A 16,245-nucleotide genomic window follows, 5' to 3' on the forward strand; every position below is an offset into this window, starting at 1 on the left:
GTCACTGGAGAGTGGCATTAGTCGAACATCCCTTCGGTGGATATTAGCTACTCACAAATGGCACCCTTACAAACTCCAGCTACTGCAGCATCTCAACGAGGATGACCCAGATCGGCGCACAGAATTTGCAGAATGGGCAAAACAAAACTTGGAACAGGACCCTCAGTTCACGCAGAAGATTTTGTTCAGTGATGAGGCAAACTTTTATGTGAATGGTGAAGTTAACAAACAAAACCACCGCTATTGGTCTGACACTAACCCACATTGGATGGATCCCTCCAAGACTGTTGGAACAACAAAAGTGATGGTTTGGTGTGGTATATGGGGTACAACGATAGTGGGTCCATTCTTCATCAATGGAAACCTCAAGGCCACTGGATATTTGAAATTGCTACATGATGATGTGTTTCCCTCTTTATGCACTGAAGCTGGCACGTTCCCTGAGTTTTTCCAGCAAGATGGTGCACCACCACATTATGGGTGCCAGGTCCGAGCATTCCTAGATGAACAGTTTCCTGGAAAGTGGATTGGTCGTCGTGGGCCAGTTGAATGGCCCCCAAGGTCTCCCGATCTGACCCCCTTACACTTTTATCTTTGGGGTCATCTGAAGGCAATTGTCTATGGTGTGAAGATACGAGATGTGCAGCACCTGAAACTACGGATACTGGATGCCTGTGCTGGCATTTCTCCTGCGGTGTTGTTATCAGTATGTGAAGAGTGGGAGAAGAGGGTTGCATTGACAATCCAACACAATGGGCAGCACATTGAACACATTTTATAAGTGGTCAGAAACTTGTAAATAACTCATGAAAGAATAAAGTTACGTTGAAACCAAGGACACCATTGTTTTTCTTGTGACATTACCAATAAGTTTGATGTGTCACATGGCCCTCTTCCTATTGAAAAAACAAAAGTTGTATCCAAGATGGCCGACTTCTAAATGGCCACCATGGTCACCACCCATCTTGAGGAGTTTGCCCCCTCACATATACTAATGTGCCACAAACAGGACTTTAATATCACCAACCATTCCCATGTTATTACGGTGTCTCCATATAAATGGCCCACCCTGTAGTTTCTGATTTTACTACAGAAACGGTTCACCTTCCCATTTTATTTGCTTCACTTCTTAAATCTTAAAGCTGTTTTCTGCTCGGTGCCTGTAGGTGAGTCAAAGACAGTTGTCCAAATTACATAAAATACAGGAAAGATGCTTTATGTACTTTCAAACACACAGTGATAAACACCGGTGGATAAGATTAAAATGGCAAAGTTGCTCTACAGTGATTCCTTATAAAGACGCGTTTACTTCGGGTGGATATGGAGACCAGCTGCTGTGGTAATGTACATACATTTGTGTGCAAGTGTCAAACATTCAGAATGTTAGCTGCAATGTAAAGTTGTAATCCTTTAAATTTTTGTGACATCAGATTCTGATTGTACCCAAACCAAAAACTGCCCATTTACTGCATTATCAGTAATTTGTGGTAAGGAGCACACATTAAAATGTGTTACCAGATTCAAAGAGGTCACACATTAAAGGGATTAAATATCCAGGGTTAGTGTCACCCTTTACTCTCCAAGTAAAAGCAATGATACCCAAAGAGTTGATGCTGAAATGCAGGAAAGCTTTAATGTGAACTGTTTGCTGTACTGCAGTTCACCAGGAAAAAATATTTATGTCCGCCAATAGAACATTTCCTGCATTTTGTACTGCAGCTTAAGATTTACATCTCACAGGGGGGACCAAACGTGCACAATATCTGTGAAAAAAAACATCATTGAGTGAACAATGCAAATGTGTTTGTCTGTAGTGTTAACAGCTCCATCAGCTTCAGCCAGGACAGGAATCTTATGGATTACAACTTTACGGACTAAAGGTAACGGTAGATCAGCACAACTTCACTAATACAAATGTGCATTGTGTTTAATTCTTGATCTCCAGGATGGAAGGATTGTGGTCGAGAATGGCCAAAATGATTTTGTCCATGTACTGCCTCAGACGCAGGTTGATCTCCTCCTGCTCCTTCAAAGCATCCACAAGCTGAGAGAGAAGAGGAATGCATTACAAGCGCAGTTATATCAAGAATAACCGTTTCATCCAACCAACAGTAACAGACCAACCTCATCTCTGGAAGCGTTGTCAATCTCAGCTGCCAGGCACTGGGCCTTGGTGTGACAGGAGAACAGGTTCTTGGCCTCGTACAAGCTCAGACTGAGAATCTGAGCGTTCAGGTCGTCGTTTTGATCGCGCAGCTTGTGGTTCTCCTACAGACACAAAGAGAAAAGGTTTCCTTAGACCCAGTCCTGACTCGATGTGTGTGTGAATTTGAGAAAGCAGTGAGCTTTAATGAGAATCTCACAAATATAACTGAGCCATATCCATTACATGTGATTAGGACTGCCTGCCTTTGACTGTGGGTGCATGTCTCACTCTCCCTCCAAACATCACACACACTTGGGTTTCTCTTCAATTCTTCTGAGTTGAAAGGAAGATTTTTACTTTATGAAAATATTGTTTTAATTATTTAATCAAGTATGAAACCACCGCTGACCAATGCCAGTTTGGCAAAACTTGGTATTAACAGGGAAATGCAGGGTAGCCCAAATGAATGGTCATTACCAGTGATGGGAATAACGGCGTTAAAAGTAACAGTGTTACTTTTTTCAGTAACTATTTTTCAACACAGACTGTTGAAGCTGTCTTCAGCTTACTGGGAGCTACGGGGGCGAAACAATCGCACAAGTGCTGCTGATTGGCTGGGGAAGAATAGATTAGTCATGGTTAAACCAATCACATGACCAATTTAAGATGACATAGCAAATCCTAGTTAGTGTGTAGTGGATAGTTTTGTTGTGTGTGTCAGAACAATGAGGCGACTGCTGAATGTCACAGTTGCTGCCAAAAAACCACCAAAGGGTGATAACAGTGTAAACTGTGTCTCCAGGTAGAAAACAGGACGAGTGATACACCTCCTGCTGTCAGGCCTGCAGGTATCAGGCCTGTGATGTTTTCCTTTATCTTATAGTGAACAGAAATTATTTTTGCACAAATAGTTTGTGTGGCATCTTATTTGATACAGAACACCTGATTGTTCTGTAAATAGTTTGAAATTGTTAATAATTTTTTTTTTTTTTTTTTTTTTTTTTTGTTAAGGTAAATAGCTGCATATAACTTTGTGATTTGCAAAACTTGTGCATAGATTTTTAAAGTTTACAATTTATATTTGCATTTCAAGTTATGAAAATGATTCGTTTGTGGTTGTTACAGTAAAAAATGAAACTTTTTTCTACTCTGATTTTCTGTTTTTTGTCTGATTTCAGATCAACATAAAAGTTTGAAACAGAAATCGATGTGAGAGCAGTTGCGAAATGGAGCGCACGTTACAGGTGGTCAGAATAGGACTTTTACACAGCAAAGTAAAGTTAGCAGGACTGAGCGGTCCATCAGTGTATCAACACAGGTTTGGGAGTTCTCTACTTCAGTATGCTACTTGCCAATACACATTAACGGGGCTCAAGCAGCTCCTTTTTTGGATATATGCAAGCTTCAAGAATTTATTTTTTGTGTGGATTAAATAGAAATAAATGAAATGACACAAATCTGACCATTGTGGAATTAAAAGTAGAAGAGAAAGTCTTTAATGCAATGAGGAAGAACAAGGATGAGTGTGTTCTGTGTGGACCTGTTTCAGTCTCTTCACTTCATGTTCCATTTCCATCTCCCTGGTTTTGGCGTTAAACTCAGACAGCCCCTTGCCTTTCCCAGGATGTTCCATCTCCAGTTTAAACAATTGCAGATACTCGAGCTCTCGACGGAGATCATCAATCAGCTGCTGACAAAACAGTCGGTCAAACACAACTCTAACATGTTCCACATTAACCTTTTCTTATCTTACCTGGTGACTACAGCGGGAAATGACGTTATTTTCATAGAAATGATTGCCTGGGAGGAGTGTCTCACCTCCTGCATGGACTCTTTTTCCTTCTGAAACTCATGGCGGTTTTGCCAGAGCTTGTCCATTATCTTCCTGTACAGGTCCATCTCATCTTTCAGCCTCAAACTAGTGTCCTCCAGTTTGTCTGTCACCCTCTGCTTCTCCTGCAAAAGAAACAAGTCAGGAAACAGTGGCTGAGAAAAATAACCACTCATGCTTTTATGATACATGTAGGAAATTACGCAACATTTGAGATATGGAAACCTAGCAGCAACCAAGATGAGTACAGACAAACTAAAAGAAAAAAAGCTTGTCAGGGTGAAACTACTCATGAAGTTTATATAAAATAATAAAAGGATTACATCATGATGACACAGGAAGATACTTCAGCATACCTGATCCATTTTTTCAGTCTGAGACTTGAGTCTGCACACATTCAACTTCATCTCTGTATTCTCTTCTTCTAACTGCTGTAACCTTAGGGTGAACAAACGCAAACACAGCTTTAGTTTGGTATCACAGGTACACCATTGAACTTTAAAAGACATGAGTAAGGCTAGGTGTTTTTAAAGTGCCAGAACGCTGACTGTCTTTGATCAGCACAGCAGCTTGTAAAATTGCGCTGTACATTTCCTTATTTCCTGTCACCTCTTAATAGCAGGCAACGTCAGGGTAAGGTAACAGGGTAACAAGGGTAACGGCAGTTTCATTTCAAAAGACCTATAGCCAATCAGCGTCTGTGGTAGTTTATGGTTACAGAATACCTGCCTTAATAGCAGATGTGTAGTTGATCTTGTGTCAGAGCCAAATCTAGCAGCAGCCTTTTTAGGATTTGGATTATGGGGGAAAAACTTCCCTTCAGGTAAATTGCTGGTTAGTTTACCTGTTACAGAGCAGCTCTATCTCCGTGTTTCTATCTCTCTCCATCTTGGTGTAAGCCTCCCGGTGTTTCTTCACCTCTTCTTTGAGACTCTCTGCAGACTTTGTCTCTGCATCCTTCACCTGCTCCTCTAGCTCATGAACCCTTGGAGGCAAAAACACAGAGGTCATTCAGACAGGTACAGACTAGTTAGCTAGAACCAAAATACTGCACAGGTTTATACAAGATCTGTGGACTAATTCACATCACATATATCTCATATCTGCACCACATGTAAAGAATGATCAAACAGGTGCAATTAATGTTATTTGTGTGAAAATAAATACCACGCCTTTTTGTACAGGAACCAAACCCAGCTCAAGTATTCTTACCTGTGCACAAGGTGGGTGTTGTCATGCTTGAGTTTAGACTTGAGGTCATTGTTGGCCAGACTGTCACTTTCCAGTTCTGTCACCTTTTTCTCCAGGTAGCTGACCTGAGTGACACATCACACAGGTAAGGCCTAAAGGTTAAAGAGCATCTTCTTCATTTGCATACAGACATTCCCAGTACGCCTCTACACAGCCTGTTGTTAACAGGAAATTAATCGCCTGTTTTAAATTGATCCATCCTCCTACACACTAACACTATTTTCCCCCACCACACAGACTTCAATTTATTTCAGCATTGTTTTTATTTTTCATTAGCTAAAACTAGGCTGCTGCTTCACCAGTTAGACTCTTAGTTTGTGACAGTAGTCCTTGTTCTGCTCTGGAGATGTGCTATGAACTAGAGGAGCTGCTCGATGTGCTGCTGCACCAAGCTCACCGACGCTGCATGGCAGACCAAATCCACCACTGTCAGCTTCAGTTCAAGTCAGCAAAGTCTAGAAACGCACTGGCAGGAAGCTGATCATATTAGTCCATTACTTATTTATCACAAAGAATTTGTGGAGTACCACCTTATACCAGTCTTATGGAATAATTATGCGTTTACTTTCTCTGTGATGTCAAGGTCACAGGAGTCGATACTGTCTGTGAACAGATCCTCTGTGCTGCTGCCCTGACTGGACCCAAACACGCTGTGATTGGCCTGGAACAGCTGACTGCAGGGAGAGAGCAGACACCCGAGAAACAGGAGACATTATTATCTACAATATAAACATCATATTTACACTGCATACACATTTAAATCCTGTATATGCTTTGCATTAGTGTTTACTACCACCATGTTCTTCAGTAGCTGCTTTTTTACATTGTAATGAGCACAGATGATTTAGAGCAGCAAGAATTTAAAAAGGTGCTTTGGAGGAATGTCAGGTCACTCACCGTCCAAATGCTGTGCTGGAAATCTTCCTGTTAGGACTGAAAAAACAGGAGAGGAACAGAGTCACACATACTGACAGTAACACAGGCTTCAACTATCCATTTTAATAATCCAAAAGCCCTTGCTACAACTCTATTTGCTGGTAGTAAAATTAGTGCAATGACACCTGCTTTCATTCACACAGTGGTTTCAAACCATGTTCTTCTGTGGTTGCCGTACGCTACAGTTTTAACCACAGTCAGTGTTCTTGTTTCAGCTGTATTGCTGTAGCATCGCGCACAAGACACAAAAACTCACAACCAGTCATCCCGCCACATTGGGATACAGTTGCTATAGCAACAACTCGAGCTCACCCTTTGACGTGGATGCAGCATCTGATGCCAAGAATGAATAAGAGGGGATTTAGCTGGATGTCTAAGAGAGCTAATCCAAGCTTTGTTACATTAGGGCGATGCTGAGGCAGCAAGAGTCATTTCACTTCATTCCTTCTATCATTATCAATAGCTCCAAAAAACAGATAACTGTACAAATGTGCTATACTGACTGGTAAATTAAAGCTTGATCTTTTAGGCTAAGCTCTCTCCTCCCTGCCTGCATTAGTACTGATGCTACACCATCAGTCTTACAAACAAGACTGCAGCGTACATGAAACATCTCTATCTAAACCCAGAGGGTCGAATCCACCGTTTTCTCACTGAAAATGAAGGCCTCATACTTGGAAGCACTTCCCTGTCTTGAAAGGGTAATCAGGTGTTCCACGGCTAGCATGGTAGCCACGTTGGTCCTCTTGGACCCGGGGTTCAAGGCTGAGCAGTGTGATACTCCAATGATGAACACACACCATTTTTTCTTTTTTAAAAATCTGAAATTCATTCAGTCTTAGAATGAAGACAGTTCCAGGTCACTCCCAGAAATGAACATCAGTGAATGTGAGCTCCACCTGTTGGCCTTGAGGTTTCTCAGTCGAGCCTCCAAGTCATTGAGTAGATTCACTTTCTTGCAGCACTGAGAACAGTAGATGTCCAGCAGCTCACTGTTATACAGCTGCCGCATCTTTTGAGGGGTGTGGCCAGCACTGGAATTATAAAGAATGAATTGATTAATGTCCACATATATAATCAAATATAAATAAGAAAATAAATAAATAAGCAAGTAAAAGTCAGCTTCTCGCTGTTAGCAACACAGATATTTGCAATGTCTGCAGAGCATATTGGCATGCGTCAATGAAATGTCTTCCAATCTCTACTTTTTCAAGCCATGGTTCAGAAAACTTGCAGTACTGTCTAAAACAATGCACTGCTTTCAAATCAAACAGGCCCATTGTTAACAGTCCTGTGCTTTTCCCTTTAGGACAAGCAAACAGCCAAAAAGTCTGAGATTTGTCTTTTTCTGCATGAAAACTGTGTCTTAAGATATGTTTGTATGTAATTCTGCGTGTGCATATGATTAAGGGTGTGCTTCCTTATCATCAGACACCAACCTGGAGGGAAGCGAGGATCCAAGATCTGAGAAACCATTTGTTCGTGTTTCTTCTTCAGGGCAAGGGCTGCTGGGAGTAAAATCTACATCCTCCCCTTCACCGTAGTCTTCAAACTGCTCCTCTCTAGAGATGACGGACGCAGACGCTGAGCCAATCAGGCGGCTAGGGTTGCATTCCAAAACAAAACAATAAAAGAGCAAACCCACAATCAAAAGAAATTCTAAGCCTTCCTAAAGTCCCAACTCATACTGGTTATGACTGACCTGCGTTGCTGTGTTGGGTGAAGTGAGTCAGAGCTGTTGGCATTTTCAGTGCTGCTGTCCATGTCACACTCGCCATCAGCACACGTGCTTTCCTGGTAGGACCGTGTACACATGATAATCGGAGGACCAAGCTTTGCCTCACCATTCTGAACATACAAGCAAAATTATGTGAATTAGGATTCACAATTGAACTTTACAGGACTTCAGAAATAGAAGTAACAGTCACGTTAGACACTTCTCTAACTTCATCTGCATATTTACCGACTGTCAGTGCCAACACAAGGCATCGCTTCATACAGTAGCAAAAGAGGACAAATTGAATTATAAGTTCACTTTACATTTTTTTCCATTTCAAAGCAGAAAACCTTGAGTTCAAAATCACATTCATCACGCAGAGATGTTTACTAAAAACAAATGTAAACAGTTATTCAAAGAACAGTTAAAATCATGCATGACATACAAGTACTATACAGTGTCTATTCACTGATTACACTGAACATAGACAACAGCTCATCAGCATCTTAATATATAGTTCTTAAAAATAAACATTTCAAATAAAAAATGCCAAGATTATAATCTTGCTTACAAGGAAACTGTCATGAACCACCGTGTGTAAAAACACAAAAAGGTGAAGAGTGGCAAAGAAACACAGCTGAGAATAATCAGGTAATAAGAGAGGCAGGAAAACTGAACCTTTCAAAGTAAAGGCAGGAAGTAGCTAAAGGAAGAAAACGGGCCAAAATACACACACAATAAGGTAACAAAAGGCAAAGACAACTACATATAAGACACGAGGAGCCAAAATAAGCTCAGGGTCACTAGTAACTAAAACTAAAAACTAAGGCAAAAATGACAAGACTTAAATTACAAAGGAATTAACAGCAACAATACAAACAGAAAACTAAATACTATCAATAAAAGAAACCTAATACAAAGATGACCTCAAACTAGAAAGAATCCCGCTGCATTTAGACGAATTCAGGAATAAGATCCAGGAATGTCAGCCTACATTTATTAAAAGGCTATTTAGAGAAATCAGTCTTGCCTTCCAGGCTCATTTTAGCAGTTTTAATAAAACAACTGAGTTTTAAGGGTTAAACCGTAGTTTAAATAGAAATTTAAAAATGTTTCTGCTTATAATTTACTGTTGTTTCAATACCCCATCACATACTAACAGTATGAGAGGTACAAACTCAAAGAATTTCCACGACAGATGTTTAAGTTTAAACTCAAGATATTCAAGATGACTTTAATTGTCCAAACACTGGATATTACTAACAATATCCAATGTTTGGACCTTTGTGATTAGCATTAAGGTTAGCTTTAGGTGTGAGCCAAACATTTTCCCCCAGAAATCACTAAAGCAAAGAGGGGAGTTTAAATCAGCGACACAAAGCGACGGCTTTAAGAGAGAAACAGCAGCACAGCCGGTATTCTGACCTGCTATCATGATTTGTACAGAATATGATGAAGTTGTATTTGAGGTAGCCTCTTGGGCTGATTTATCATGGGGGAGTTAGCGTGCCCCAGATACGTATATTATTAATAAATCATGCTGCTGTCTGGCTTAACCCCACTGTGGTACCATGACAAGGTCACACCCAAGCTCTCTTTCACACACACAAAGTCAAGTTTCTCATCATTACCAGTAAAAGCAGTGGCTCCATACTCTGTTTTTACTTAAGATTTTGCTGGATTGTGGAAGTACGTTCACATATAAAGACACAAGACAGATATAATATGGCATCTGAGGGACTGCTACCCCATTTTTTGTCTGTGATGAAGAAGTGTGGGAGCATATATATATATATATATATATATATATATATATATATATATATATATGTATATATATATATATATATATATATATATATATATATATATATATGTATATATATATATATATATATATATATATATATATATATATATATATATATATATATATATATATAGACACACACACACACAAAATAACATAATGTAGTCCAATGCAGATCCACACACAGCAACACCACATAAAATTCAACACAACTTTAAGCCTTCTGCCAGTCTGTGTGCTTTTCCTTTATTGGACTAATCGTCTCTTTCAAAAAGTTAGAAATCAGTTGGTCTGACACATTCGTACAACTTACCAAATAAGTGTGGACACCATCTCACTCATCTCCAATACAAAGTCACAAATCACACTAATGAGTGTGTATGTGTGAATGTATGGCATCTGCTCTGGTGGAGCTAAAAACAAAAATCTACTGTATTCCCAGTGCCTGAAGGCTCAGTGTCCTCAGAGCGTAGACACAAATAAATACGACTGCAGCTCCAGCAGTAATTTAGAAAGCACGGCGATGCTTTAGCTGGGACAAAACCACACCTCGGCTCTCTCGCTCTCCGTCTCGCTCTCGTCTCGCTCGTCCTCTTGTTGCTAAGCAACGATCCAGTTAGGCTAATCTCTATGAGGGACATAATCAGCCACGTAAAGCAACATACATTTCACACAGTAAATTTATGATACAAAAATAATTGAGATATATTTAAGGTAGATGCTAGAAACCAACAGCATTATTAGAGCTGTATGGAAGCCCAGCAGTACAGGTTTGTTTCTGAAAAGTCAGTCACTGTATCACATTTTTGACACTTCATCAGTGCCTCGTGATTTTCATTTATTATGAATATAAATCTAAATCTTAAGAAACACTGTTCTAAATGAACAGTTATCTATGATCTTAGCTTCACTGCTGAATTATTGCTGTTTCACTCCATGTAAACAATGTCCACTTTCATCCTGACATCTGGCATATTTACAAAAACAAAAAAGGGGCTTATTTGCAGTATTAATGGTGACGGTTCAGGGTGTGTTTTCACATCATGCCACAGAATTATGTGCCAGAAATTATGAGCACCATTGAAGATCCAGTCACTGTACCTGGTATATATAGCCATTGTCTGTGACAGATGGCTGGCTGGAGGCATGGCTGCGAGGACCCACAGTCATCTTCATTATTTCTTCACAACCTAGGAGGACAAGTGTGGGGAGGAAAGTAAATAATAAGAGGGGAAATAACATGAGCAGCAGACTGTTTCCTCTGTAATAAAACCAGTAAGAATATTTGTTCTAATTTGAGCTATGTGAATAAAGTGGTATCATCTTCAATGTTTACATATTTCATTTTATAATATCCAAACTCTTTTTGTCATTTTCAAGGTAAAATGAGCCATGTAGCATTAGAAGAAGAGTATGGAGCAGATTGTTTCCATTCTGACAGTTACATGAAAGTGCTGACAACACTGTGATGTCTGTATAAACAACACAAGTGTGAAGTCAGCAGATGTTTGTCTTAGCTTAGCAAGAAAACTAAATAGAAGAAAACAGTTAGCCGAGCTTTAACTAAATGTGACAAGGTTACGAAGTTACAAAGCTCATACATCTTCTCATGACAGAGAGCAGGACAATCAAAGTCCATGTCTCACCTTTGATAGCAAACACTCCGTGGCAAAAGTCTTTGAAGTTGATTTTCCCATGAGCGTTAGGATCCAGGTACCTTGTCAACTTCTTCACCTGCAAGACACAAAAGTAAAGTCAGTCTTTTCTAAAGGAAACCCACTTTACTAAAAACACAGAAGGGTAACTCGTACCGTTGTTAACTGACATCAGCAAAAATCTTAAAGGTGTGCATAGAAAAATATTAGACGATTCACACAAGTACATCAACCACGTTTTACTGTTAGAGGCGTCTGAAGAGACACCAGGGTCCAGTTTCACAAAGACTGCCTGTAACTATGGATTACATAAACCAAACAGCCAGACTTCACAAAGAATTTATCCTAGTTTTCTGAAAAAAATGGCAGACTGAGTAAAAGTATCGAGTCCCTGTTTTCCCCTCCAGAAGATGCCCGTCTTACAGCAACGGTAAATACAGTAGGAAACATCCTATTGCATAAAATTAATAATAAGCTGCACAGCTGTTAGTGATGTCCTTAGATTAGAGCTGTTTTTTTCTCCCATTTGATCTTGATACATGAAAATGAAACTTAAAACACTTTTTCTATTTATTTGTATCTACATTACTGAAAAAAATAAAAAATATAAAAATTTTATTAAAATAATTGAAAATCTATGTTGTAAAGAAAAAATTTCCTGGAAAAAAGAAATTATCTGGGATGTTTAACCTCATATGCAACAATGAGTACTCTGACAGTACTACTACTACTACTCTGATATAGACTATCAGCCTGTCAGAGTGGCCCCTTGGAGGCTGAAATGGAGTGAGACCCTCCCTCTGACAACTAAAATCTAAAATGTGACAAATTTGTAGTTTTATTTGTAAAAGTATGGAAGCCCTTAGGATCGCTGTTCTGTTGACACAAAGATGAAAAAAGTCAAAAGAGGATTATAGCTCCGGTTCTGGAAAGTGGAGGAACTACTATGTGAAACAGGCTTTGATCTTGCGCTCAGCTTTCTCAGCGAGGATAGAAAAGATGAAAATAACCAGTCGAGAGCTGAGGGTATACTGTGGGACAGGTTGTGTTATGTCAGCATCTATAGAAGCACAAGCGGACACGTCCTGGAGTTCAGTGTCACGTTATCACAGAGGATTAAACGTAAACGTCAGCAGCTGTCTAACCGGTTTGACTTCAAAAACCTGAAGACTCTTTAATGTCACACAAGCAGAAACCAGATACTACGAACCTCTTACAACATTAGAATTCACAACTTTAATCCACAAGACAAAAAAGGTCCATCCAATGCCAACAAAACTTAATGCATGTATGTAATAAAACCATGACAACAGTATTTTGTACAAAACCAGAAAGTGGCATCACTGTGGATCTGACACTCACAGGATGGTTAGACAGGAGAGAGCTTCAGGAACAAATACTCAAAACAGAAATACAGACTGCAGCCAACAGGAGCACACTAGAAATGCAGCCCACTTGAAGAATGTCACTGACTATAACTTACTTTGGCATCTTTAAATTAGGGTTAAAACTCTTTTTTTTTTTTTTTTTTTTTTAAATTAGGTGGGGGTTTTTTATGTAGTCGGAAAAATGTGAGGAAAGTTAGACCGAGACCACAAACCTGACACAATTATCAATAATTTAATTTTACCTTAGGGTAACGAGGCTGCAAGCTCAAACTAATAACAAGAACAAAGGAAGACAACGAGAGGCTACTGGGGAACCAAGTCCACACGCCATGACATACACAGAACACCCTTAGAAAAATATAGCACCTCATTGTACTTACAGGTACCTCGATCTGTCACTAGGGACTGCTGCTGCTTGGGGCACTTTTAGCTTTGCTGCCTGTACCTTACAAAGATAAGTTTTCATTCATGTACCTTCATACAGTAGTACCGAGTACATTAAAATAGTGCAAACGTGCAAAATATAAAAAAGTAGAGCTGGGCGATATAAGATTTTTTCATATCACGATATGTTTTTTTCATTTCAGGCGATAACGATATATATCACGATATAAGCCAAATAACTATATTTGTAAGATTTAAATGTGCCGTTGCTCACAAGTAAAATGTGAAATAATCAGCAGCTTGTTTTGATTTAAATATTTATTTCCCATAATAAGTTCAACAGGGTAGATGTACTTAAGGAACATGAGACTTCAGTTTCAGATAAATAAAGGCAAATATTGCAAACTACACAAAACGCAGCCGCTAAAGCGTTTAAGTTTCAAAACAGAAAAAACAAAACAGACTACTAAATTGTCAATTCCACTTAGAAACAAAATTTTAATTCTAAAAATAAATCTTAGTTTGTTTTACAGAAGAACAGACAAAATTGACTAACTTTTGTCAATATCAAATAAACTGAGAACTAAAAGGAAATTCTCAATCTCTCCTTGTTGTATAGCTTAGCTTTTCAAACAGTTTTAACAGTTACTTTAGTCTGACAAAAGCCGAATGACGAATTAGCGCTTTCAGTCAGAGACTGAGCATGCACCGCTTTATTGCATTTCCAGACTTGCTTTCGGCACAATTTACAGTGCGCGCACTCTGTTTTTTGTCAGACTTGAAATAGCCGAAATACCTTCACACTACGGAACTTCTGTGGCCCTTCTGTTTGACAATCTCTCCAGCATTGGAACCATCATCTGTTTTTTCTTCGGTAACCTTCGCTCACGCTCTCGGTTGATTTTTCTCTAGTCGGCACACTCATTTCCTCCATTACCTGGGCAGCCCGACTGGCTGCTTCCCAAACAAATACACATGTGCACCTTGACACTTGTGCTGTACGTAACAAGTCACGTGAGGTGACGCTGCGGCTGTGATTGGTTCGGTTCTGCGCTGCTTAATTTGGATTGGCTGTTCTTTTTTTTTCCTTTTAAGAGGACAAGAGAGATGAGGCCTATCGCAATAGTTAAATTTTTCTATCGAGAAAAAGTTATTTCGCAATACATATCGTTATCGTTCTATCGCCCAGCTCTATAAAAAAGTAAAAGAGATGGAAATGTAGTACATCAATGGCTAAAGAAAAGCACAAGAAGCTAATAAACTAAAAGGATTCATATTAGGTTTATGGATGCTGCTTTTAATTTCCCCAAATAAAAGCTCTGAGTGGAGTGCTCTTTGCCAGCCAGCTCTCATATCTCAGATTTGTGTGTTTCACAAACATTTAACAACACAATACATCAGCGGTAGACCTTTCCAATTGGTCTGCAAATTGTTTTACCATACAGTGACAAGATAATTCTGCCAAAAGGGAAAACAACATATTCAGTGTCAGGCTTTCAGCCAGGAAACGTATTAGACCCAGCGACTGCGACAAGAGAGACCAGAGGGATTCTGTGCTAATAAACGTCACACTTGTTTCACATAGTGGTGTCCATCTACTTAACATGAAATGTGCAACGCTTCAGAGAGAACAGTGAGAGGAGGGAAGAAAGTAACGTCTAAATATAGAATAGAAAGCTCACCAGATCCCAGTTGGTCGTGTCCACATTTAAGCGATGAATAGTTTAGTCTGCCATGTTGAGTGGACATAGATGAAAAGATATCAGGTGTTTTTGTATGTATAAAAAGAAATCAACAGCAATGAATTATTGGTGGCCTATGTATTAAAATGAGCATGTTTTGCACGTATTGCATTGAAAAGAATAAACCAATCGTTTTGGGTCACGCTGAATAAAACATGAAATTTATTTTGTAAATTCTGATCATTCTAATTGTCAAAAAGAGGATAACTTGAGTATATTCAATAACAAATCATTAACGAAAGCATGCATATTCATAGTAAGACCCATCTCTCACTCATTACATCTATTTTCTAAAGACCAAAGTGGCGATGACAGAAATGCTCATCTCTATGCTGTTAGTGCCTCTGGGTGTTACTATAGGTACATTCTCCTTTATATTATCCATGGTCAGAAGCAGATCAATGAAAACGCTACATTAGTGTTGCATGCACATACACTCACCAGCCACTTAGATAAAGCTGTTCAAACTGAACATCAATGCAAATAATCTGATCAGATCGAACGGCAATAAAGACAGCCTGCTTAAGTCCTAATCAAGTACCACAATGGGAAAGAAATGTGATTTAAGTGATTTCAAACATACAGGGTTATTTGTGCCAGAAGGCCTGAGTATTGGCATTACTGGGATTTTCCCACACAACCATGTCTAGCTTTTACAGAGAATGGTCCAAAATATCCAATTAACAGGGTCAGAATGCCTTGTTGATGCCAGAGGTCAGAGGCCAGACTGCTTTGAGCTAAGGAAGGCAATGCTAACTCAAATAATCACTTGTTGTAACCAAGGCATGCAGCAGAGCATCTCTGACTTCACAACATGTCAAACAGTGAAGCAGGACAGCAGCAGCAGCAGCAGGTCAAACTGGGTGCCAATCCTGCCAGCTAAGAACAGGATACGGTTCACACAGACTCACCAAAACTGGACAGCAGAAGATCAGAAGAATATTGCCTGGTCTAATCGTGATGTTCAGATTGTAGGCTCATAATTTTGTATAAACAACATAAAAGCATGGCTCTATCCTGCCCTGCCTTCAGGTTGGTGCTATTGGTGGTTTAATAGTGTGGGAATATTTTCTTATCACACTTTGGGCCCTTTAGTAGCAACTGAGCATAAATCCTACATTGTACCTGAGAGTTGTTGCTGATCATGTGCATCCCTTTATGAGCAGCAGAATGTAACACATGTCACAAATTTCAAACTGGTTTCTTGAACATGACAGGGAGTTCACTGTACTTAAATGGCCCACAGTCACCAGACATCAGTCCAATAAAGCATAGGATGGGGTCGAATAGGGGATCTGTAGCAACTGTGCGATCGTGGCTCAAGAGCTGGCAGTTGCTGGTTCAAGCCCCGGCTCGGACAGTCTCAGTCGTTGTGTCCTTGGGCA

At 39.6% G+C, this 16,245-nt stretch overlaps 1 protein-coding gene across 4 annotated transcripts in view; it reads right to left on the reverse strand.

The window, feature by feature from the left end:
- Positions 1 to 1,607: 1,607 nt before the first annotated feature.
- Positions 1,608 to 16,245, reverse strand: part of rab11fip4a (RAB11 family interacting protein 4 (class II) a) — an 18,685-nt gene continuing 4,047 nt past the window's right edge. Inside the window, exons 2-15 of one of the 4 annotated variants that reach the window (XM_005468613.4) lie at positions 11,338 to 11,425; positions 10,793 to 10,881; positions 7,867 to 8,012; positions 7,604 to 7,726; positions 7,064 to 7,198; positions 6,126 to 6,161; positions 5,794 to 5,902; positions 5,190 to 5,293; positions 4,822 to 4,962; positions 4,334 to 4,415; positions 3,965 to 4,102; positions 3,687 to 3,833; positions 2,125 to 2,268; positions 1,608 to 2,044 (exon numbers count right to left, since the gene is read on the reverse strand). In XM_005468613.4, the coding sequence (XP_005468670.1) occupies positions 1,928 to 2,044; positions 2,125 to 2,268; positions 3,687 to 3,833; positions 3,965 to 4,102; positions 4,334 to 4,415; positions 4,822 to 4,962; positions 5,190 to 5,293; positions 5,794 to 5,902; positions 6,126 to 6,161; positions 7,064 to 7,198; positions 7,604 to 7,726; positions 7,867 to 8,012; positions 10,793 to 10,881; positions 11,338 to 11,425 (1,599 nt within the window). In that variant the 3' untranslated portion in view covers positions 1,608 to 1,927. Of the gene's footprint in view, positions 2,045 to 2,124; positions 2,269 to 3,686; positions 3,834 to 3,964; positions 4,103 to 4,333; positions 4,416 to 4,821; positions 4,963 to 5,189; positions 5,294 to 5,793; positions 5,903 to 6,125; positions 6,162 to 7,063; positions 7,199 to 7,603; positions 7,766 to 7,866; positions 8,013 to 8,452; positions 9,615 to 10,004; positions 10,770 to 10,792; positions 10,882 to 11,337; positions 11,426 to 16,245 lie in introns of those variants that run through there. The other 3 variants (XM_003446431.5, XM_025906682.1, XM_019358326.2) reach the window with 3 other exon arrangements.

This window comes from Oreochromis niloticus, linkage group LG4, assembly GCF_001858045.2.
Source record: "Oreochromis niloticus isolate F11D_XX linkage group LG4, O_niloticus_UMD_NMBU, whole genome shotgun sequence".
NCBI classification, from domain to species: domain Eukaryota; kingdom Metazoa; phylum Chordata; class Actinopteri; order Cichliformes; family Cichlidae; genus Oreochromis; species Oreochromis niloticus.